This window comes from Danio rerio, chromosome 24 (genome assembly GCF_049306965.1).
Source record: "Danio rerio strain Tuebingen ecotype United States chromosome 24, GRCz12tu, whole genome shotgun sequence".
Taxonomy (NCBI): Eukaryota; Metazoa; Chordata; class Actinopteri; order Cypriniformes; family Danionidae; genus Danio; species Danio rerio.
In genome coordinates, this window is record NC_133199.1 from 28,970,442 (window position 1) to 28,993,661 (window position 23,220).

A 23,220-nucleotide genomic window follows, 5' to 3' on the forward strand; every position below is an offset into this window, starting at 1 on the left:
TGATTGCTTTTTCTGTGTGTCCAATGATTTGTTTCCTCAGGATCGGCCCAGCCATGTCAGAGGTCATGTAGGCCAGTGTTTCTCAACCACGTTTCTGGGGGACCACCCCAGAATTGCCATTTTATGTGTTAAATTTTTTTTAAGTTAATTCCTTTGTATGTAAGCTGCAAGTTTAGATGTAGATTGTTTCAGTTTCTAACCAGCTTTGAGACCGCTGAGAGTACACTCTGCCTTGGGTACACTCAAAAACATGATTACTGCGGCTTGTTCAAAACAAAAATTTAAAAAGAGCTGAAAGAACTTGATTCTTGTCATTTCTTTGGCCACTTTATTTGCTTCATGTTTAGTCCACTAAATTTGTAAACCATCAGTGTTTTGTGTTGAGACAATATGAAGGAATTGTTTTGATCCAACTACCTGGTTAGGGGATTTGTAGTTCCCAGCATGCTTTGCGAGGGATTGAATTAAGAGAGGAAATGTTGACAATAAAAGTAATCTTAGGTGTTTAAAGTTAATAAAAAGACTTAAGCCGCAGTCACACTAGGGTTTGAGCTTGCGAAATTCTGTAGTACGGTGCTACGAAAAGGGGCGGGATTAAACAAGAAATTTAGACATTTAAAAAAGCGAGCGATTGCTCCATAATTTAAATTCTTATTCAGAGAGGTCATGTTTTTATCCTCAATTGGTCTCACACAGTCAAGTGATGCGATTTCGCAGGTCAGAGTTCACCAAGCTTGAACGTTCCAACACAGCACGACTGCGAAACGCGACTCACCTAGTGTTTCCGGTCTGACACGTTCGCATGCATATGAATGGAAGTCTATGGGGAGAAAAGTTCAGTGTGTCCGCAACTTTAGAGAATAACCTTCACTTTAGTTTGAAGATTTAAAAGATTTGAATGTAATGCTTTGAGTTTTGAGATTACCACCTTGCAGAAGCACTCATGCTTTGGGTTTTGACAGCTTAATTAGCAAAACTGTAGTTTTGCTCCGTGAGCAATAACTGTCCTAAAGTAAGTTCTGAGATCAATCTCAATCAACTGTATATGTAACTCAAGAAACATGTTTTAAATGGCTCTTTTACTTTATTTAGGATAACTTCAAATAAAACTAATAGACGTTCAAAATGCACAACACATAATATACACACATGATGTTATCAGACCTTTGAGTTCAAGATAAATAAAAGTACAAATATATTTCAACTTTAATTTAACAAAATCATGTTGGACCAACTCAATTGCATTTAGTTGTGCAAGTATATATATTTATATAAAAATAAATATATATTTAAAAAAACAATATATATATATTTTTAGTTGGGGCTAAATATTTTATTTTAGTTAGTGCTAAACAATTTTTTTTTGGATGGAAATCCTGCCCTCAATTAAATTCAGTTCATCCACGGAGTTATATTTTTGAATGTAAGAAACAGATTGTACTTTGAGTGTGTGTGTTCGATTTATTTTTGGATCATTTCACAGGCCTGGGGTCAGCTCTGAAGTGGCTGTCTGACATTTGTATGCTTGAGATATTGTACACACGCACATGCAAATTTTCTAAGTCTGTGTTATAACCAATCAGAAAACACCTATATGTTTGACGTAGTTAATGACTTTACGTATGAACATAATTGTTGATGTTTTGAGATTGTAAGCAGAGCGGCCTACAAACTCATTGCGAGTGTTGAAGCTGGCTTCTGCTGATGAAACTGCAAACTATCTTCAGTAAACGTTCTTTTCATTTTTAATTAAATCTCTGGCTCTTCTTTAACAAACTGGCCATTTTTGAGTTAAAACTTTAAAATATCCCTACAGTAGCTAACTGTCATTTTCTGGAGAAAAATGACAATGACTATTCTTATTAAATATTTAGAAGACATATTTTCAGGTCTTTAACAAAAAAGCAGCTCAAAACATTATCAGTCACTTCTTTTAATAACAAACACTTCTTTCAAGTCGAAAAATACTTGTCTGCTCAAAGCTTAAGTATAGAATCTTTTCACTATTTTGTAACAAAAAAAGACAGAAACAAATAAGGTGTGTACAAACGTAACATTCTCATCATACAGGTTGACATCTATTTCGTACAATTAACCAGAAAACCAAGTACACAGGTCATCTTAACAGGATGGGATGACGCATTTACAATCACAGAGAGCATGTGGTTTAAAATCAAGCTAACACACAGGTAAACTGACTTCATGAGTATCTTCAAACCCGAGAGCAAATCCCTTCGCAGGTCTTCTGTGCGTCACAAAATATGCTCCATTACATCGAATGTCATTTCGAGGGACAACAGTAAACAAAAGAACAGCACAGTCACCAGGGTAAAAGGGAGAACTGAAAAGAAATCCTTTTAATGGAATCCAACAGAGAAAATATATATGTACAGACAGATATATATATATAAAAATAAAGATCTGAGACACACATCATCTTTACCTCGTGACGCTTCCCTTTACCCCATAACAGCATCCTGTTTTATCTCTTGCCCCTCTTGTTTCCGGCTGGTGGCTTTTTGAGCTGTAGCAGTGGCCCTCCTGCCCCGAAACCAGGAGTCTGGGTGTTGGAAACACCAAAAGTCAATCCGGCGGAAGCGTTGATGCCTGGGTTGCTGAAATTAAAGCCGGACGTGTTCGAAGTTCCAAACCCTGACAAAGAAAGACGCAGAGGGGAAAAATAAAAGCTTTTTCTTAATTTGGATTTCTACTGACCAACCATACTGAGCATTTAAGCAAATCATGCGACAGCATTTGTCAAACAAATACTGCAAATTTTACATTTCAAACACTATGGCATGCAGCACGTGCCCTTAAACATTCTTGGGGGAAATGATTTAAACTCTTAAAGGCCCGATATACTCATGGTGAACATTTTCCTGATCTTCTTTTGGGAGCAATATCCAATCTATAAACTAAACGTCATACAAGAAAGTGGTTATTTAGAGCATTTATTTACACAAATTGCAAAGGGTAACCGATTACATGTCTTCAGACTTATAATAGTGGAGTGAAAAAATGACACGTATATAGAAAATCTTTATGTATATACAGTTTAAGTCAGAATTATTAGCCCTCTTGTTAAATTTGAAATATTTTATATTTTTTCCACAAGTAATGTTTAACGGAGGGAAGTTTTTTTTTCAACACATTTCAGAACATAATAGTTTTAATAACCGATTTCTTTTATTTTTGCCATGATGACAGTACAATATATTTTAATAGATATTTTTTAAGACACTAGTATTCAGCTTTAAGTGTCATTCAAAGGCTTAACTAGATTAATTAGGTTAACTTAGTGAGTTAGGGTAATTAGGCAAATCATTGAATTGTGGTTTGTTCTGTAGACAATAAAAATAAATGTTAAACCGCTTTTATTTTAGGCAAATAAACAAACAAGACTCTCCAAAATAAAAAAAAATATTATAGGAAACACTATAAAAAATATCCTTGCTCCATTTAATATTAATAGGGAAATATTTTAAATAAATATATCACAGGATGGCTAATAGTTTTGCCCTCATCTGTATATAAATTTAAAAACCGAAAACATGGAAATTTGTATCGCCCTGGTGTCATTTACTGCAGACAGCTGATATTCCAATTTGAAGTCCTACAGAAACATCATCAGTAGTTTATAAAAATACACAAATTAAATTTTTAATCAAAACACAAAGCTATTGATGACAAATTCAAATAATGAGAACCTTTATAATAACAGCAGTACTGTACTGAAGCCGCCTGTGCTGCTAAGAGCTACATTAATGAATTAATAAATATCTTCTACACTTTTCTCTTAATGTTAAAGAGCATAAAGCAAGCAGTTTTACAGTAATAAACAAAAACAATGGGTCTCATTCAGTAATAACTGCATACGTTTTTTGTATTTTCGCATCTACCCTGTGAATAACCTAACTGATTTTATGCAGGGTTCTTCAAGTTTATATAGTCTGGGCAAACGTGATTACAGGTACACGTGTTATATGTTGTTCTTGGATTTTTTTGTAGTTCATATGTTTAGAATAAATTTTACAAAAAAGGTTTTGATTAATCATGATTTGTTCATTAAAATGTCTGTAAACACATTTTACACATAACTTTGCAAGTACATATGGTTAGTGAATGAGACACATTAGCTGCATTTCCATCCACCTATTTTTATGTGCATTTTGGACATGCGCAAAACAGAGATGCCAAGATGCGCATACATTTTCTAAAAGCGCATAAAAACATATGCGCTTAGAGTAGGATAGACTTTTTATTTGATAAGAAAAGATGCACATAAACTAAGATTGAAACACTTTTACTGAACAAATTTCAGTATGCGCATTAAAAAAAAAAAGTCATGCGATTTTGTGATAAGAGCTCATGTGATGATAAAAATGTATGCGGAAGGACAAACCAGCAGGCTGTGCACATTGTAAAACAGCTGAAATGTTGTTTTGATCATTCTAAAATGTCTTATAAGTTTCAGTATTAGTGTTATTACATTAATAATGACCTCCAGAATCAAGAGCGTCAGTGCTCCACCTCTCACACCTTCAAACGCCACCGCGCATTCACTGCGTGTCAGGAATGCCTTCTAAGGCGCAAGTCAGTGAAGATTCATGCAGGTTCTACTGCAGCAAATTCCATTTTCACTGCTGAAATTTGGCGCCAGTTAATCAGGAAGTGACAATTTTGTTTGCTTTGACTTGTTAGATGGGAACACTGCTTTATTGGCACGTATTTAATGCGATATTCCAGTTTTGCACAAAGTTAATTCACACTTTTGGATAGAAACATAGCTAGTGTGTCAGTTTTGATTGCAATTCCCCTTTATACAGTATAATATACTGTATTAAGCAGCTCTTTTTGGTGTTTTACTCAGGCATCTCACCTTTACAGAACAAACTGTAAAATAAATTTGTCAATAAAGGCAGAGCTTCAGTCACACCCACTTATTACATAGCCAATAGCAGCTCAAGAGCCAAATTATTCCAACTCCAGAAAAGAAAAACCATACTTTTTTTGTTGTTTTCCTGATTTCATGGAATCACACCAGGTTTATCTATTACTTCACTTGAAGTATACCGGGGCCTTTAAAGGAGAGCTGTTAGTAATGGTTAGTGTTGATGAAAGCTAGTAAGATTGAGGAGGGTGCTAACAAACACACCTGCGCTCAGGCTCCCTCCAGATGGCTTGCTAGAGGAAAACCCGAACGACAAACCTCCTGACGCCACACCCCCGAACCCAGGGCCGCTACCAAACGCTGCCGAGAGACAGAGGGGGGGCATTTAGGTGTTGGGACTAAATATGGACTAGAAATGACCACTCAGTCATGGGGCAGGGGATAGGGGAATGAGTGATGAGTTAAATCTGAGGGTAACTCAGAAAAATTCATGAAGGAAAAAAATGATTTAGGAAATGTGAAGAACATAACTGTCATACACATAACCTAACCAATGACAAGTTATCTCTGCATTACTACTACAAAGAATGGTTCACTCAAGAAATAAAACTGCCATCATTTATGAGTCACCAAATCAGGGCTATATACTTGCATTACATCAACTACAATCATGTATTACAACTATTTTGTTTTAAATAAAATGTTCATTGAACAAAAAATATTATAAATTTATCTAACATTGGGTTTTACAGATTCATAAACAACATGAACATTTAGGTTAATAAACAACATTATGCTAAATATGCTGCACTACAAACTTAAGAATCAAATCTAATTTAAATTATTATAAAAACTACAATAATATCTTCAATTATTCTAAAATAACACTATTCCAATCCATTAATTTCTTTTTTCCAATATAGTAATTTACATAAAATGATTAAGCTCCAAAAAGGATCACAATAAAAGCACTTTGCTTGACCTGAACACTGTTGCCAGAATCTTCCAAAGCCAAATAATAGATTAATAAAGACAAAAATGGTAGAATCTGGACCTCCAGGGATTCACAAATTAACCAAATTATGAACTGTTCAAACAGTTCTTGTATTGTAAATAATTACTTCTTTGAATGTTAATGAACCGGATCTGGCTCTTTAACCACTCCAAGTTGGGGAGTTTACAGCTCATTAAAAAAAGACTATTATCAATGATTAATGACATCAGTTTGGGTTTGTTGCTCTCATAAATGTGAGCACCATCACGCAGCTTTAGAACACAGCTCATGAGTTGTACAAAACAATTTCACAGTGCTTTTACAGACATTTTTGAAGCTTACCAATTATGTTCTCTATAAAGTGTTGATTTCTAGGCATATAACGAAAAAAAGCAGATTTTTGGGTGAACTATCCCTTTGAGAATGAGGCTAAAAAGCTTAAGAGTGCAGATATGGAAAGGGAGAGGAGAGCTTTATTACAGAAAGTACCTCCGAGGCTGGATGAGCCCATGCTAGAGCCAATACCCGAGGAAAAGGGAGTGCCAAAACTGGCTCCCAAGGGTGCCTGTGGTCCTGGGACAAAAAAAAAAAGAGAGTAGAGGAACTTACTCTCCTATGTCAGATCCATATTATCAATTAGCATATGCATAATGAGATCGATCAAACAGTCCTGTGAGAGAAGCACATGCTTTGAAAGCATCTTTTAAATCAAAGTCTTAAATAAAAGTTGAGTTTTTTTAAAAGCTTAACATCTTTCTGCTTATTGTGATGTTGGATTAATAACTAGGCACAGTAACAACAAAATAAAAACCTGTATTTGTTTTATAATATTAACTAAGTCTAGTTTTGTTCTTACCTTTAAGTGACATTAATGTTTCTATTTTAACTAATGTATTAAATCATTTATGTGAGAAAAGTTAGTTATTTTCTAAACTCGTGTTACTTAATGTTCTAATGTGCTCCTGTCTCGTTTCCTTTTAGCTGGTTAAAATTTGATCAATTTTTAATTCAGAGATGCGATAAATCAACATCTCCAATGCAGTCTTTAATCCAATTCATTGACAAAAATCAATGGTTTGTCAGTCAAAAAGAAACAAAGACAAGGGCTTTTCTTTAGAAAACTGATTTATTGTCAATTCAAATTACATTAAACATGACAAACAGTGGAGGACAAACCAATTCCTAAGTAGTAGCTATGGCATTTACACTGTTCAAAACGAGTAAAGCCACTCCGTGCCAAAAACGCATTTCAAACAATGGTTAGGACTAAATGCTGTATCTAATTCAAAAGGCACACCATTTCATATGCATCAACAAGCATAGTCTAAATAAAAACAAACAAAAAAGTCAAAAAATTATAAGTTAGATTATATAATTCACTATGTTATCATTTGTAAACAACCCCCAATAAGCCCCATATGTGTTCCAAGGAATGGAAACGTATACCATGATTCAGACATGTCTATAAACAGACACCCTGTGTAAGAGCTTTGATAAAAGTACCAACACACAAAAGCCACGACTTCCTAAAAGCATTTGTTAAAAACATGACATGCAGTAAAGTTCATTTGTTTATATATTAGACTGGCGAATAAAAGCAAAAGAAAACCTGTAAGATCTGAGATTCGCAATGGCCTGTAGTGAAAGTGCACAGAAAAAAACAGAAACATAACCTGACTGATCTGACTCTCATTTTTCCCACAAAGCAGATGTGTTGCTTTCTTGTGTTCCCAATTGAAAAGGTGTTATAAAAGGTATTATCACCTCCACTATTTGCATTAAAACAGCCATAGTAGCAAAAGGTAGATTTAAAGAGATATTTCAGCCAAACATGAAAAGTTTCTGTTAATTTACTCATGCCATTTTAAACCCACGGGTTTTCATTTTGTTTTCCCTCTAAAAGGGTTGGGTCGATAGACGATGCCATCATCCATTGCAATGGCCGATAGACATCATGATGCTGAAATAGTGTCGCGATCTTTTGCTTCACCCAACCTGCTCACGGAAAATAGACACGGCCCCATTTACACTCCTACGTCTTAGTTTTAAAATAGCGTTTTAGAATGAAAATGATCCACGTCCACACTAACTTTTCATCTAACATTTCTGAAAAGCCCTGCTTTCACACTATATCGTTGAAAACGCACATCACATGACCACACACACACAAACTCACTCCGTCATGCTGCAGCGTATGCGCGTCTCAACTCCAGCAGTCAGCGGATGATTTGAGCACAAAACCCCAGAGAGCATTGCACATCAGACAGTTTATCAAGGATGTACCACTGGATCGCGTCTCACTATAGTTGTTAAACGTGATAAACGTCACTTATCTTTTTTTATGATTTGGTTATGGGTAAAACAAAGACCATGTGGGGTCAGCTAGTTGAAAAGTTTGGCTACAGATAATGAATTTATTATAAATTAATTAATTATTCATAAATAATTAATTCACTGATGCCTTCAACAACGATGCCATTGTCCATCGCAATGTTTCACATTAGACATCGTACGATGCCAAATTGGTCGACATCGCCCAACCCAAACATCTATGTTTTTTAACTCTCATAGTGACGATAAATGTTGACTTGCATTTTATGCATCACCAACAACTGTAGTTTCAACTAAAAATCTTAAATGCTCCACTGAAGGAAAAAATAATCAACATCTAATCTGGCTGTAGAGTGAGAAAATTAACAGAACTTGAATATTTTTGGATAAACCTATCACTTTAAGCATGAAACAGCAGCTTTGGGCCACCAAAGGCCTAGAGTTACAAAAACTGCACTTCTGAATACTGAAGTTTGGCACAATCCTTCACTTTGGACCCTCAAAAGTCCCATGAAAGCAGCATGTTCATTCAAACAGAAGGCTTGAACACTGTAGCCCTTAAATAAAAGCGAGAAAATAAACAACAACATCTTGTGTCCGTTTAAAATAATCATCTTTTAAAGACTTCACTGCAGTGTCCTGTAATAGCCACATGTGTTTGGGCTGATACACACACTCTCACACACACATTACTGTGCGACTAATTAAGCCATGCTATTGATTTAGCACACTACTTATTTACAATTTGTTATTCAAAAGCACCCACAACCGCCTAGACTTTCTTAGGCACAATGGCACAGTCTATTTCCAAAATATACTGTAGAATTGTATTTGTAAAAAAAAAAATGAGACAACAAAATGTGAATGACAAACAGTCAAGTTTGATTTCGGCTAACAGATCACACTGATAAAGCCCTTTTGTTGACTTAATTCTACGTCAATCACGACTGTCGTTTGATTTCTTCTCTATAGACTGAGAACGCAGAACAAGACGACAAGCGTGAATGGATTCTGTGCCAGGGGAAGTGGAGCATCTAACACCATCTTCCACACCTCCGACCTGCTATTATTGCCAAGCAAGTCTCCCTGGAAACCACAATTGCAACCATGGTTACATATAGATGGAGGGTGCCACCAAAGCACAGAAACCTTCAAATCAAGAATAAAAAACACGCACAAATTGTTTCATATTAACTAAGCTGTCCAATGAAATACAGTAAATTTGCCTCCTAATCAGTAGCACACACACACACACACTCCCTTCACATTTCTACACATGCAAACCCTGTTGCAATCCAGTTCATTTAAATCATCGCAACCACAAAATGGAAGAGAATGTTTCTATTGGAGAATAAAACAGTCTGAAAAACCATCTTTCCATCAAGCCACTCAAGCAACTACTGTGGTAATGATTTTGATGCATGATAAAAGCCTGGAAATATCAAAATGACCAAACAAGCCGACAACCTAGTCAACTTGATTGCTATTCTGACAGAACAAGATATTACAAAGCACATTTCCTATTTACTTTAAAGTAAGTTTAACAACAAAAAATATATTAAATCATTAAAAAAAATTATAATAGTATTAATAATTTACTTATACTCATTGTTTTAATGCCGTCTAAATTTGGAAGAATCTCTGTAATCAATAAATAGTTGCTTCTCGTTGACCTAGTAATATTTCTATATTACATTCTTCAACATGCGTATCTTTCTTTGTTGTGTTCAGTACAATAACTACATTTTGAAAAACTTGAGGGTCAGTAAAATGATGATTTCCATTTCTGGGTGAACTACCACTTTTATGATCATGGACTAGATTATTTGTTGATATTTATATATTAAAGATTTAACAGCTCACCCAGAACTGAAAATCTAGTCAACATTACTCATCCTCAAGTGATCCCACACCATAATGAATTTAGTTTTTCTCTTAGGGTGCTTTCACATCTGTGGTTTGGTTCATATGGTCCTGACCATGGGCAACAAATAATACATTGTAGCGTTTTTCTGCAATCTTTGGGTCCTGTTTACACCACACTGATTGCTTTGGTCTGAACTAGTTAAAAAGAACCAAAATGCAGTCATCTGACAAAATCCACATCACTCATTGGCCAGATGTTATTGAACGTATTTCCTAAACTGCTTTTCGATTATTCAAAATTAATGTGCGAGAAAATGCCAATGGAACTCCTGCAAGTAAACAAAATGGCTGACACAAAATGTTGCTTTTTACAATGGAGGGACGACTGCGCTGGCTGATTTTATCCCCGGTCATAGTATACTATATAGTTTGTATACATCACTTCAAACAAACCATATATTTTCAGAATGAAGAGCGGCTGGAAAATGTTTTAATGCATTGCAAACAGCGAAGTCGCATTGCAAGTCACTTCAGGAAGCGTGAATTAATTTAGCTAAACTGCGACATGGTCTGAAATATTCTGGAAATATTACCAACGATCCATCAGGTAATGTTTTCCCTCTCTCTTGTTTTAAAATTGTTGGTAAAGCGCTGTCAACTAATTTTTTTACTCCACATTCCATAAAACACAGCACATCGGATTACGGCAGCTGGATTAGTCCATAAAGTCGCAGTACTTTTTGCGGTTGGGTCTGTTTTAGTTCGGACCATATTCTCATCACAAATGAAAGTTCATTTGAAAGCGTATCGAGACCACCTCTTCAAGGTCTCCGTACACCTTTTTGGTCTGCTTTTGGTGCGCACATGAGTACGATTGCTACATTCACACCTGCTCAAACGAACCGCACCAAGAGAGAAAACTAACTCAAGTGCAATTCAACCAAACTAAATAGGGCAGGTGTGAAAGCACCCTTAAACACAAAAGTGAATTTGGAATGTTGGAAAAGTTTAACTATTAACATATATCTCGAGTAGTGTTTCTCAACCACGTTCCTGAAGGACCGCCAGCTTTGCAGATCATCCTTGTCTCAGCTAAACACAACTGATTCAGATCATCAGCTCATTAGCAGAGACTGAAAGACCTGTAATGGGTGTAACAAAGGCGACATCCAAAAAATACAGTGCTGATGGTCCCCCAGGAACGTGGATGAGAAAGATGACAATAGCTACCGGTTTTTAACATTCTTCAAAAAATATTTTCTTTTATGTCAAACAGAGAACACTGGAACAAGTGGAGGATAAATAAATGACAGAATTGCTTGTTCTGTCCTCTTTTAAAACAAGCGACTATGAAAACTATTCAACAATAGTCGGTTTAGTATACAATCAACGAAGGGCACCATCTAGGGTTGGGTGTCATTTGGGGTTATTTCGATACCGGTGCTAAATCGGTATTTTTAAAACGATGCCAAAACAGTGCCTGAACTGATACATTTGAGCCACAAAATTATGGTGGATAACTCAAGAAAAATCTTTTATCTGGCACTTTTATCATTTTAATTAAACAATATAATTAAAGTATAAATCTATTCATATTTTATATAGGAAATATATTAATGCAATTTAATTTTAATGTTATCATTAGTTTGTTAGCATAAATGCAAGATTTGCATTATGCAATTAACATAACATTAGCTTACAACTAACTTTTGAAAAGGCTGTCATTAAAATCAGGTAACATCTTTTTTTCTAGGCTTGGGGCTTGTCACTATGTTTACATGGACATCAGAAATCTAATGGTTTGCCTTAATCTGAATAAGAGAATAATTTTATTAAGTTGATTACATGACTTGCTTTTTGAATGTTTTTTTCATGATCCTGTTTTACATATAATATCACATAGACTAATTAACATTGCATCACCACGATATCCATATTTCCTGCAAAGTTTCACGAATTTCGGGTGTTTTATTTTTGAACTTTTCGACTTTAACTGCAGTTCGGCAGTTTCACTTTCATTCAGCAACATATTGTTCATGCCCCGTGACAAGCTGAGGTATTGAATGAGAACATGATGCAATGACTGGTGGAAGTGTTTTTTTAATGTAATTTGATACCATAAGCCGAATGGAACGAAAAAAAAAAAAATCTGAATTTCGTGACGCGGGTGCCTGTGGTCCTTTAAGGTAATCAAAAATCAGTTTACATGGTATACCTTTTACTCAATGTATTGTCTTAATCATATTAAAATCAGAGTATTGGCGTCCATGTAAATGTACTCCTTGAAAGCGCCAGATGATGTCGCAAGCTTTCAAAACAGTGCATTCCTCTGCCTTCAAATTGAGTTCATGTAGCCTCAAATGTTTCATTAAGTTTGACGTGTTTCCCCCTTTGCGTGGAACTTTTGTAAAGCATCTGCTTCGTGTTGCTGTGTCAGAATCCTTGCTTGTAAAATATAGCCATACTTTAGACGCTTAGTTTAAGCACATTTGATAAACGCGATCATGCGTGTTGATGACTCTGAAGGGAGTCACTACTCGCTTACTGTATGCGCGGATGCATTTCCTAAGCTAAAAGAACAAACACCTAAATATCGCCAATGGGGTCCGTAACTCTCAGAGTTGTTTAGAATTAAATATTTAGAGATGGTGTGGCACAACACGCATCTATGTGCCTTTGATGTACCCCTTGATGCTTCTTACGTTCTTGTCACAACACCAATGGCACTGAAATTAGGCACTAAAATTCTTATGCTGATTCAGTCCAGTCCATACCAGTTACATATTCTGTACCCAACCCTAGCGTCACCATCTGAAAAAAAATATGGAATAACTAAATGTGTTCCTGTCCTGAAAAGTGACAATCGCTTCTCCACATTCACTTCATCAGCAGTATTTAACCTATTTTTTAGATCACCACCACTAAAAACAAACATATTGCTCAAAAAGCCTCAGCCACCATGGTTTTGCTGGCAGAAAAGTGTATGTTGGCACTTCACATGATCAATTTTCATATCCACCATGAAGAAATTTAGATTTAGTAGATAATGTTACAAACTGGAAATTAATGTCAAAGCATTTAAATCTGTGTTTCAGGTGTGATTTACTCTACAGAGTGGCTACTTAGTGTAGTGATGGCTACAATAGTGCTGTTGAGAAAAAATAAAAAATAAAATAACTGAGACCAAACCCTATCTATAAACACAATATTCTCTGCCACTCAAGAGCGAAGTCCACCCATATACAGCACAAACAGACTGTCTCATTAAGATATGGAATGTGCCCTTGATTAAAACTTGTGAGCTATATCTATATAAAAGAAAAGCATATGATGCAATTGCTTTCTTGACAAAACAAAAGAAATTAGAACAAAAATGGAAGTCAGGCAGGACAGTCAGCGTCTAAAAAAAATCTCACCACACACTAGTTGGCACACGATGTGTATTAAAAGAACCCTGTTGCTCCATATCAAAAAATAAAACAAAAAAAAACAGACATGGCACTGACTGAATTTACGGTTTATTTTTGAATTATTTAGCTCTATCTGCCTTTCTCCACCGTTCCCCCTCCCCTCGTTCTTTCTATTCCTTATATCTATCAGTCAAGAGGTCTAGAACTTGAAGGCGGTCAGACCTGGAGCCGGCTGCTGCTGCTGAGTGAGAGTGGCAGCCATGGCTACGGCCGCTGCATTGGGAACGCTGCCGAAGGGGGCGGGGCCTGTGGTGACACGCGGAGAACTCTGCCATTTCTTGCCAGCAACACGTTTCGACTCGAAGATGTCAGTGGAGTCCTCTAGGAAGGCTCGTCTGTAGCCCAGGTACTGATGCTTTAGAGTCTGCAGAGAACAAAAAAACATTAGTTTAATTACAATACTACCGTTTTTTTTTTTTTTTTTTGCTTTGAGAGGACAGCATATTGGCAGAAATTGAAGTAGAAGAGAGAGGGAAGTCAGGATCAGGAAAGGCCCATGTGTTGAAACCTCAGAGCAGTTTTGCTACAGCACAATGATCACTAGACCATCTGCACCGCCAATTCTATTTTCAAGAGTTCACACTTAGCTAATGCTTGAATAAGTTAAAGCATATTTGGCAAGCTGTCCATTTAGACAGGAGGGAGAGAAGGGAGTTTGAGCTTAGGTAGGTCTTGAGAACTTCCTTGCTATTGGATTAGGATGTACACAAGGTAGAAGGGAGGTTTTGTCAAAAAAACGAGAATGACAGAGGTAAGAAAGGTGAACTATTTATATGCATTTGAATGCATCTGATTGGTTGGTTGGTGATTGATGATGCAAGACCAGCTGTGGTCAATCATAGCATGTGATCCTCTCAAAATTTGTTTATAAAACTTTCCTTAATTTTATAAAGAAATTTTTATGTATTGTGCTTAATGCATCAGTTCATTTAAACTGAGGTCAGAAATATTTATCATTTAAAATGGGGTGTCGAAACTCAGTCCTGGAGAGCCGGTGTCCTGCAAAGTTCAGTTCCAACCCCAATCAGACACACCTGGGTTAGGTAATCAAGCTCTTATAAAGCTTTCTAGAAACATCTTTACAGGTGTATCTGTAATCTGTAGGACACCGGCCCTCCAGGGCGAAGTTTGGCCACCCCTGATTTAAAGATTTAGTGCATTAAAATATACTCGAATGCATTTATTGTTCAAATTCAGTTGAACTTTTTTGTTCTGCTGAACACCGTGATATTTTTATCCAAGATTATCATACCGTCAGAATCTTATACCAGCCAATGCCTAATTTGACTCTCATTTATAATCTCATTAATAACGGATTAAAAAACAACAACATTTACAATGCAACAAAAAATGAGTTCAAAACTTACTTTAACATTCTCATGAACTCCCTGCAACTGAGCAGCAAGCGCAACAAATGTCTGGTATAGCTTCTGCATAGCCATCGACAAATCTACATGACAGAGGATATCATAAAGTTAAGTGGATATCAGAGCTAACACATGACAGTGCTTTGTTCAGTCTGGTATAACAAACCTTGAGGGGTGATGTGGGAGCCACTGCCCTGAGTGGTCAGATGATTCTCCAGTTCTTCAATCTGCTGACGGTACTGCTGTAACTGCACCTCAAACTGCTCCACCAGTGCCCGGAAATAGCTGGAAGGAAAGATGGAGTGCACATTAGTGCCATCAATTACTAACTGCTTTAAATGGAAGTAATAGCGCACAAGTTCACACTCACTCTGATGGTGCTGTGTTTTCATGTTGGAGTCCAGGCGGGGTCTTCTGGGTGCGAAGCGCAATATCAGCATTTTTCAATTCCTGAATGAAAAAAAAGACAGATTACAAGACTGAACAATACTCTGGGAAGTAATGAAGATGGTCCAAAAGACATGTTTGGTCTTACCTGAGAAGTTTCCAGCTTTAATTTATCTATGGAGAGGGAATTTCTCTGCAGCCCGCTGGCACAGACGGACAGGAGCTGTCTGAGCATCTTGATGTCCTCTTGAACTTTGAGAATGGGTTTAGAGGACATTCTGCTAATCTCCTCCTGGACTTGCTTCTGTTCCTTGACAAATTTCCTATGGTAAAATCAGGCACGTAGTTAGTCAAAGACAAAAAAAAGACATCTGATACATTCACATTTTAATTAATTTGCACATGGATTATATAATTATTTTGGATAATCACTTTGTAACCACAAAAAAAAAACAATAGAAGAGTAGGAACAAATTTGAACATAACCTGGATTTTCTTCATTAACAAAGGTGTCACTAGTATATTTATCACAATCTTTTCGATTCTAACATAATTCTTTGTCAAATACTGCTTTTCACCAACTACAGTGTTTGTGATGCAGCCAATCATTAAATCACTGACTCAAATTTTTGTTTAAAAACAAATGAGACGCACAAGGGTTCTTCTATGGCTTTGATTATATCCACCCTTTATTGGCAAGACTGAAAAAAAGGATTTAATATTGTGTCTGTAAAGTAACTCAATATTATCATTAAGGAAAGGGTCGGTGTAAGATTTTGACAGTATGACAACCTTGGATAAAAATATCATGGTTTCACGGTATCGTGATTACTGCTCTACAAAATGCCTTTTTTTATCTGTATGGGTGAAAAAAAAAACACACATTTCCCTTATTGAACAATATATTGTATTTTAAGAAACATTTCAAATATTTTGAACAGGAAACATGTTAGGCTAAATAATTAAAATAAATTATTGACTTCTGTTCTTTGCATATACAATAAGTAGCTATGGGCAGATAATCGATATTTTATCGAATCGTGATAAATTGTCCATAACAATAAGTTCTGGACTTTTTACTCTATATTGATCTAAGAGCCAATCACACAGCAGAAACATGGAACAATGGGAATCTAAAAGTGTGTTGATATTAGAGATGTAACGAATTTTTGCACACCGAAAATGTATTGGCTGAAAAATTATGCCATTTAATGGACCCTCTAGTTTTGCAGCTTCAGTCATTGTTGGGGTACTCTCTTAAATCTGGAAGCATTAACAACTTGTATCGAAATATATATCGCTATTGTTCAATATGGAAAACAATTATCAAGACTGCATTTTTGCCATATCGCCAAGCCCTAACAGTACAGTAAGCCACTGCAGTGTTCAGGTCTATAGCATACTTAGATGTTGGTTTATAAAAGATTTGTTTTTCAGATGTTTGCTGAATCAATAAGCTGACCAGTAGGGTGTCATAACAAACATGCTAAAAAAAAAACTAAAAAAAAAAAAACTTTCATATACCATAGGAATGGTATAACATAAAATTTTTGTGGTTTTAAAACCTTGACTTTTCCCAAACTGCTCTAAACCTTGAAACCGATAATCATTCCATGCCTAATTAGCATATTTTTCTGCTTAACTACTGAATAAAATTGACTTAACATTTTTGTTCAAGCTCATGCGTTGGATGTTCCTGAAAATGGCAATTCTGGCTTGTACGCCATTACAACATGCCATTAAAAACCCAATAACTATATAGGGGTATTTTTTGGTTTTCACTAATTGAATTATAGTGTCATTCACAGCAGTTAATTAGCTTCATCACACAATAAATGATAATTAATTCTAAAAATGTGAATGTATTTTTTTGACCCCATGTCAGCTTGCAAATTAAAATAACAACTATTATTGTTGATGATAAATATTGCACACCCCTTAATATGGGCAAGACCTAATTTTGTCTAGTAATGAATTAGCTTCACAGGTTACTGCTCCACCCTAATGCTGAAAGTTGTTCACTTACTGAAAATTGTCCACATCTTGACAGATCGGAGCTGGCAGGTTTTCATCTTTAAGGGCTTTACTGTCCCTGTAGACATTAACATAAGAGTAAGAACAAATACAATAAACACTAACGAGTCAGAGGTAACAGTGGTGTGGTTCTTACTCAGGTCTGGTGCTGGACAACTTGTCTGTGTTCTTTTCAGAGGAAGTACTGAAGTCTACTCCACCCAGGCCGAGACTGGGAGCAGGAGCTGAGGTGGTTGCGACAGAGGTAGAGACTAAACCGCCCAGACTCAAAGGTCCACCTAAAGTGGACTGTCCCAAACCTGAAACACACATTAAAATAAGCAAAAACACAAGTCAATTAATCACTAGTTAATCCATGCATAAATTAATGACAAGTTAAAATGAATTCAACTATCACAAAGGAAAAAAAGGCTGACCTGTAAGAGTGGGGTTGGAGAAAAGACTTGATCCAAAGGAGAAACCTGATGCAGGAGCAGAGGAAGTGGCTGCTGCTGCTCCTAAGTTGAGGGAAAAGCCAGTGGAGCTGGTCTGAGGAACTGTGGAGGTGAGGACGGATCCCAGAGAGAGGCCTGTTGCCGCAGGTGCAGAGGCGGTGGTGGTGGTTAGAGAGAAAGGTGTAGCTGAGGCCGCTGGCTTTCCAAAGCCCAAACTGAAGCCAGTGGAAGCAGCGGTCGAGGTGGTAAGACTCCCTATGAACAGGCAAAAAGACAAGAGTTTTGAATTGGCTTTCAGATAAGCTGAATTCAGGGCAAAACAAAATCAAAAAGTATTTTATAAATATACATATTTATATAATTATTTAAATATTTACATTTATATAAATATTTATAAATACTTCTCTATTATACCAATAGAAAGACATCAACGGCAGTAAATAACACATAATAGTGTCTTCAAAATATTGGAATTCGTAACGGAAATGTAAAAAAAGTCTATTTTCCTTTAACATTTGGGCTTGTTCTTACAACAACGCTGATTTGCCATTGGGTTCACGAGCTCAACAGAAATGACTGTGATTGGCCGTGAAGGTCATCAGTTCACTAAATTCGCTGTTGTTTACTGAGTGTGACCACAGATACAGGGACACTGAAGAATTTTAAAGCCATAAAGATCGCTCGTATGCCAGCTTAAAACAAACCAGCTGCTATTTGCGGCTTTACACTCAGTGTTTACACTCAGTAAACAGCAATGAGTTCGGTGAACTGATGACCTTTACAGCCGATCATAGTCATTTCTGTTGAGCACAGATAAACACAATGGCAAATCAGCGCTGTTTAAGAATGCGCTCAAATGTGAAAGGGAGGTTTTTTAAATTTCAGTACTGATTGGTATCAAATTACAGTAATACAGTGTGATAACACTAATACATAAAATAAAATCCTAAATCTTATTACCCATTTATGTAATTTGAGACCATGTAAAATAATTATAAATTAGTCCAAACAACTGTTAAAGCATTATAAAACAACAAAACAAGACAAAAGAAAGAATCAGAGTCTAGGAAAACCTGGTTAAGTGAGGTAAAGTCATTTTAAACATGTAAATTCATTAAATCTTAAAACTCTGTTCACATTAAAAAAATGTTCAAAGATGGGATGTCCCATCTTGGTTTCTTGCACCAAATAAAAATTGCAAAAGCTTATAACCATTTGAACTAAACAGGACAATCAAATGAAAGTTAAATTGTTTTTTATTGCTTACCTAACGAAAGGCCACTTGTGGATGCAGCAGCTGCTGAAAATGTTATCAGATGATAAATCAAAAATGAGAATTAACCACAACAATTTTATTATTACTCTATCAAAATGCTAAATTAAGGAGTGTTTTCGACATAAGAGCAGTCAGGAACCTGAGGCAGGTGTACTCAAGCTGAATCCAGTTGTTGGTTTCTGTGCAAATAAACTGGTCCCAAATCCCAATGTGGAGGTGGTACTGGTGGTGGCGGGTGCCGGTGTGGAGGTCTGTGCCCCGAAACCTCCAAATGAGAATCCACCTGTGCCTGCAGCAGGTGTGCTGGAATAGACATTAAAAACATGAAACAAATATATATTACTAAAATTATTATATAACAATACAGAAAAATATCTGAACCTTAAAACAATAAACAATTCACTAACAACACACAAATATACATTTTACACTGCTATTTTCATTTGTAACACTTTTTGAATCTTGTTTAAATACAATATGAACAGCAGCTATGCTAATCATTTTCTTAAGTCTCTATTTCCACCTAAGGATACTAATTTTGAGGCCCCTAGAGATTATGCAGCGTCATTAATGCCATTCAAGACATGTGAAGAGATGATCCCAAGGTATCCATAATCCTGGACCGGGCCATATCCCGAGCTGATGCCATGGATAATGAATGGAGTGCATGAGACTGATCTCTGAAAAACCAGTGAGAAACGAGTTCCCGAATTGATCCTGTGGGGTAGCCTGACCTCCCGCTGGTGTCCTACTCACACCTGCAGCTTCTCCAGTCTCGAGGTCCACACAGGAAGTTTGGCCAAAAGAATAATAGTCATGCCCAATAGGTCCTGGTTTCTCTCAAGGTTCTCTCCCCCCCTCACTTCGTCAATTGGTGAGGTTTTTTTCCTCGCCACTGTGGCCACTGGCTAGCTTGGTTTGAGACTTGTGCTTCGGTGGATTTGCTTCACAGTGTTTGAACTTTCAGCAGTGAAATTTAAACCACACTGAACTAAAATAAACTTAAACTCTGAAAACTGGACATTGCTAGAACTATGTTAAGCTGCTCTGACACAATCTACATTGTAGAAAACACTGTATATAAATAAACATGAATTGATTTTTAAATTGTGGACAATAGTGTGCACTTTTGTCAAACACTGAAAGTGAATTGAATCTTAAATTCTACAAAAAAATGACAATACCAAATTAGGCTTTAATTACCAACACACATTTAGTTAATACTTAGGTAACCATTGAAAGAGCTAAAGTGAAACAAAAAAGCCAGAAATACAACGCAATGTTACGAACCAATAACTTCAGGCTATGATGTTGAGCTAGTTTTTAGACTTATTAAAACAAAACGCAACATTAAACATGTACACATATGCAGCACCTATATAGTAAATAACTGTAGGTTAACTATGTTTATATATAACTTTAACAGTTAAAAGCTATTATTTACTGGTTAATTAGTTAAAGTTAATAGTAACAAATAAAATTATGGTAACTAATAACCTTAACTTTTCTGAATGTAATCGTAATGCAATAATATGCGCTTTTTGTGGAGCTGCTTTGAAACAATAATTATTGTGAAAAGCGTCGACTTGTACAAAAAAAACATTAATTGAATTCGTCCTCATACCTGGTCGCAGCTCCAAATGAAAACCCTCCTCCTCCAGCTGCTGCTGGTGCTCCGGTGGTCCCGAGGGTAGTTGTGCCGAAGTTAAAGCTAGACATTCTGGACTTAAATCTGCAAAACTTGACAATCAGAATCAAGCGGGTGTGACCTCGTGGAGGCCCGAAACACACTGCTTACGACATAAGGTGCAAAATAAAAGCAGCTGCCGCGAAATTCTGGACGGTATGAAGAAAATTTGAACGAACAACTTTAAACGACGAAACAGGGGTCTAATTCAGTGTTTTTAAAATAACTAAAATCCGTTTCAAGGCATTGAAAATATTGCAGCTCAATGCTTTGCGCGCACAATGTCCTCTTCGTCTGTTTCCTCTCTGTAAAATTCAAACATTGTTTGTTCATCCACATTGCCACCTACAGGTTTGGAAGGTCCATGCCATGTTCCAAGTTCACATCTCTCTCTCTCTCTCTCTCTCTCTCTCTCTCTCTCTCTCTCTCTCTCTCTCTCTCTCTCTCTCTCTCATAATTTTTTTTGCCTTTCAAAAACATAATAATTTAGGCCAAACTCAATTCCAACATAATCTTTCACAAACTGACTGAGACATGTCGATGGAGGACGAAACCTGCAAAAACAATAAATCAATAAATACGCAAATATATCAATAAATGAGTAAATAAATCCGGAAATTCCTGCATAAATAAATCAATAAATAAACAAACATGCAAAAAAATGAAAAAATACATGTATAAAATCCACAAATACCTGCATAAATAAATATATTTAATATAAAATAATGAATAGTGCTGACAAGTAAATAATTGCATAAATTACACGAATGTTGGAGGAATAAAAAAGATGCAACAAGTTGATTTATTACCCCCCTTTCAACCTTTATACAGGTCAACATGGTAATGAGAGGCTGTCTGTCATTCATCAGAAGCCAGTAAAAAAAATCAAATGCAAAATTTTTCTAATGATCAACCAATGATGGCATAAAGACCACCTTCTAATGAATGACAGACAGCCTCTCTAAATACTGAATAAAGGTTTTAAAAAAGGGGGTATCAACTTTTCGATATTGCATTTTTTTTATTCCTCCAACATTCGTGTTATTTTATTTTATTATTTACCAGCCCACATTATTATTATTTACATATTTAATCATACAGGAATTTGTGAATTTTATAAAAAGATAAATTTTTTTATTTGCATATTTATTTATTTATCGATTTATTTTAAGTAGGATTTTCTTAATTAATTTTTCTCATTTATTGATATATATGCATATTTATGTATTTATGTATTGCTTTTGCAGGTTTCGTCCACCATACATGTCAGATATACATTAATTTAAATATAAAGCCATCACATAAACAAAACAAACAAACAAACAAACAAACAAAATTTATATTAAATAACTTAACAAAAAAATAATCAACATACTGCGCAGACATCAAACTAAAACTTGGTGAGGGTTTAAATAAAACCATATTCTTGAAACAAATCATACATTATGCCTATTTTATTTTACCCTTCTTACCCTTCATTATTCTGAAAGCGTCAGGTGGCAAACTCCTTTTTAAAGATAATCAACTGAGGAGCTGTTTTCAAAAGTGTGCAACTATGAATGAAGAATTTAATTAAAAGAAGTTAACAATTTGCAGTTAAGTCATCATTTTTGTTGTTCAAATGTAGTCCAAAATTTACAATGTCCCAACAAATAGAAGGAAACATTGAAATATATTGTATCCAGTTGCCTACATCAAACCAGAGAGGATTAATCAAATAACAATGAAGAAATCTCTTCAACAGTTTCAAAATCACTATTGCAGAATTGACAAACATTACAGTTCACATTAAATCTTTTTTTTTCAGAAACTCCTATGCACGGTGAAAATCATACATCATTTTAAAATGTTCTTCTATGTATTTTGGAGGAAGAGGAAATATTTGCATCTAAGTTTCTTAACTAAATTCTTATGGAAAATATACCTTATTTTACTATAGGACCAGGATAGCATTCCTGTATAAAACACTTTCTAACTAAAGTATTTGCAGTCTTTGGACTGTGGGGGAAACTGAAGCACCCGGGGGAAACCCACACGAACACAGGGAGAACATGCAAACTCCAAAGAAATGCCAACTGACCCAGTCGAGGCTCAAACCAACGACCTTCTTGCTATGCAACAGCTCTATAAACAATAATTCATTCATTCATTTTCGTTTAGACTTAGTCCCTTATTTATCTGGGGTCACCACAGCAGAATGATCCGCCTACTTATCCAGCATATGTTTTACGTGGCGGATTCCCTTCCAACTGCAACCCATCACTTGGAAATACCCAAATCATCAATATGACAATGTTTTCTCAAGGATTACCTATACTAATCCCTTCTGAAATACAGTTTTTTACGAGCAAAACCACATCTTAGGAACTGAGTCAAAAACTATCGAAATCTAATATAATTTCAGTCATCTTCACACATCAGCCATGAACATGTAAGGAAACGCCAGAGAACTACATTACCCAGAATGCACCTGTCTGTTTTTC

The 23,220-nt window shown here is 35.9% G+C and overlaps 1 protein-coding gene across 13 annotated transcripts; it reads right to left on the minus strand.

The window, feature by feature from the left end:
• Window positions 1–1,917: 1,917 nt before the first annotated feature.
• Window positions 1,918–21,033, minus strand: nup58 (nucleoporin 58). 13 transcript variants are annotated; one of them, XM_073940202.1, is made up of 15 exons: window positions 20,675–21,033; window positions 19,190–19,353; window positions 19,042–19,071; window positions 17,757–18,029; window positions 17,477–17,639; window positions 17,333–17,398; window positions 15,455–15,629; window positions 15,290–15,369; window positions 15,086–15,204; window positions 14,920–15,002; window positions 13,715–13,916; window positions 6,375–6,458; window positions 5,156–5,251; window positions 2,444–2,652; window positions 1,918–2,341 (listed from the first exon to the last, which is right to left on the minus strand). In XM_073940202.1, the coding sequence occupies exons 1-14, from the start codon at window positions 20,767–20,769 to the stop codon at window positions 2,483–2,485; spliced, it is 1,800 nt and encodes a 599-aa protein (XP_073796303.1). In that variant the 5' UTR covers window positions 20,770–21,033; the 3' UTR covers window positions 1,918–2,341; window positions 2,444–2,482. The 13 variants fall into 13 exon arrangements, with proteins under 13 accessions (XP_073796303.1, XP_073796302.1, XP_073796305.1 ...); XM_073940201.1 differs by having other exon boundaries at window positions 19,042–19,074; XM_073940204.1 differs by lacking the exon at window positions 5,156–5,251.
• Window positions 21,034–23,220: the final 2,187 nt, after the last annotated feature.

Bases quoted from the DNA above. Each gene is read 5' to 3' on its own strand.
- nup58 (XM_073940201.1), bottom strand. From the start codon at position 20,769: ATGTCTAGCTTTAACTTCGGCACAACTACCCTCGGGACCACCGGAGCA. The intron at 15,205-15,289 runs GTGAGTGTGAAC...CTTTCCTTCCAG, and splicing joins GAAAACACAGCACCATCAGA to CTATTTCCGGGCACTGGTGG. The intron at 15,003-15,085 runs GTTTGTTATACC...TCTGTCATGTAG, and splicing joins CTCCCACATCACCCCTCAAG to ATTTGTCGATGGCTATGCAG.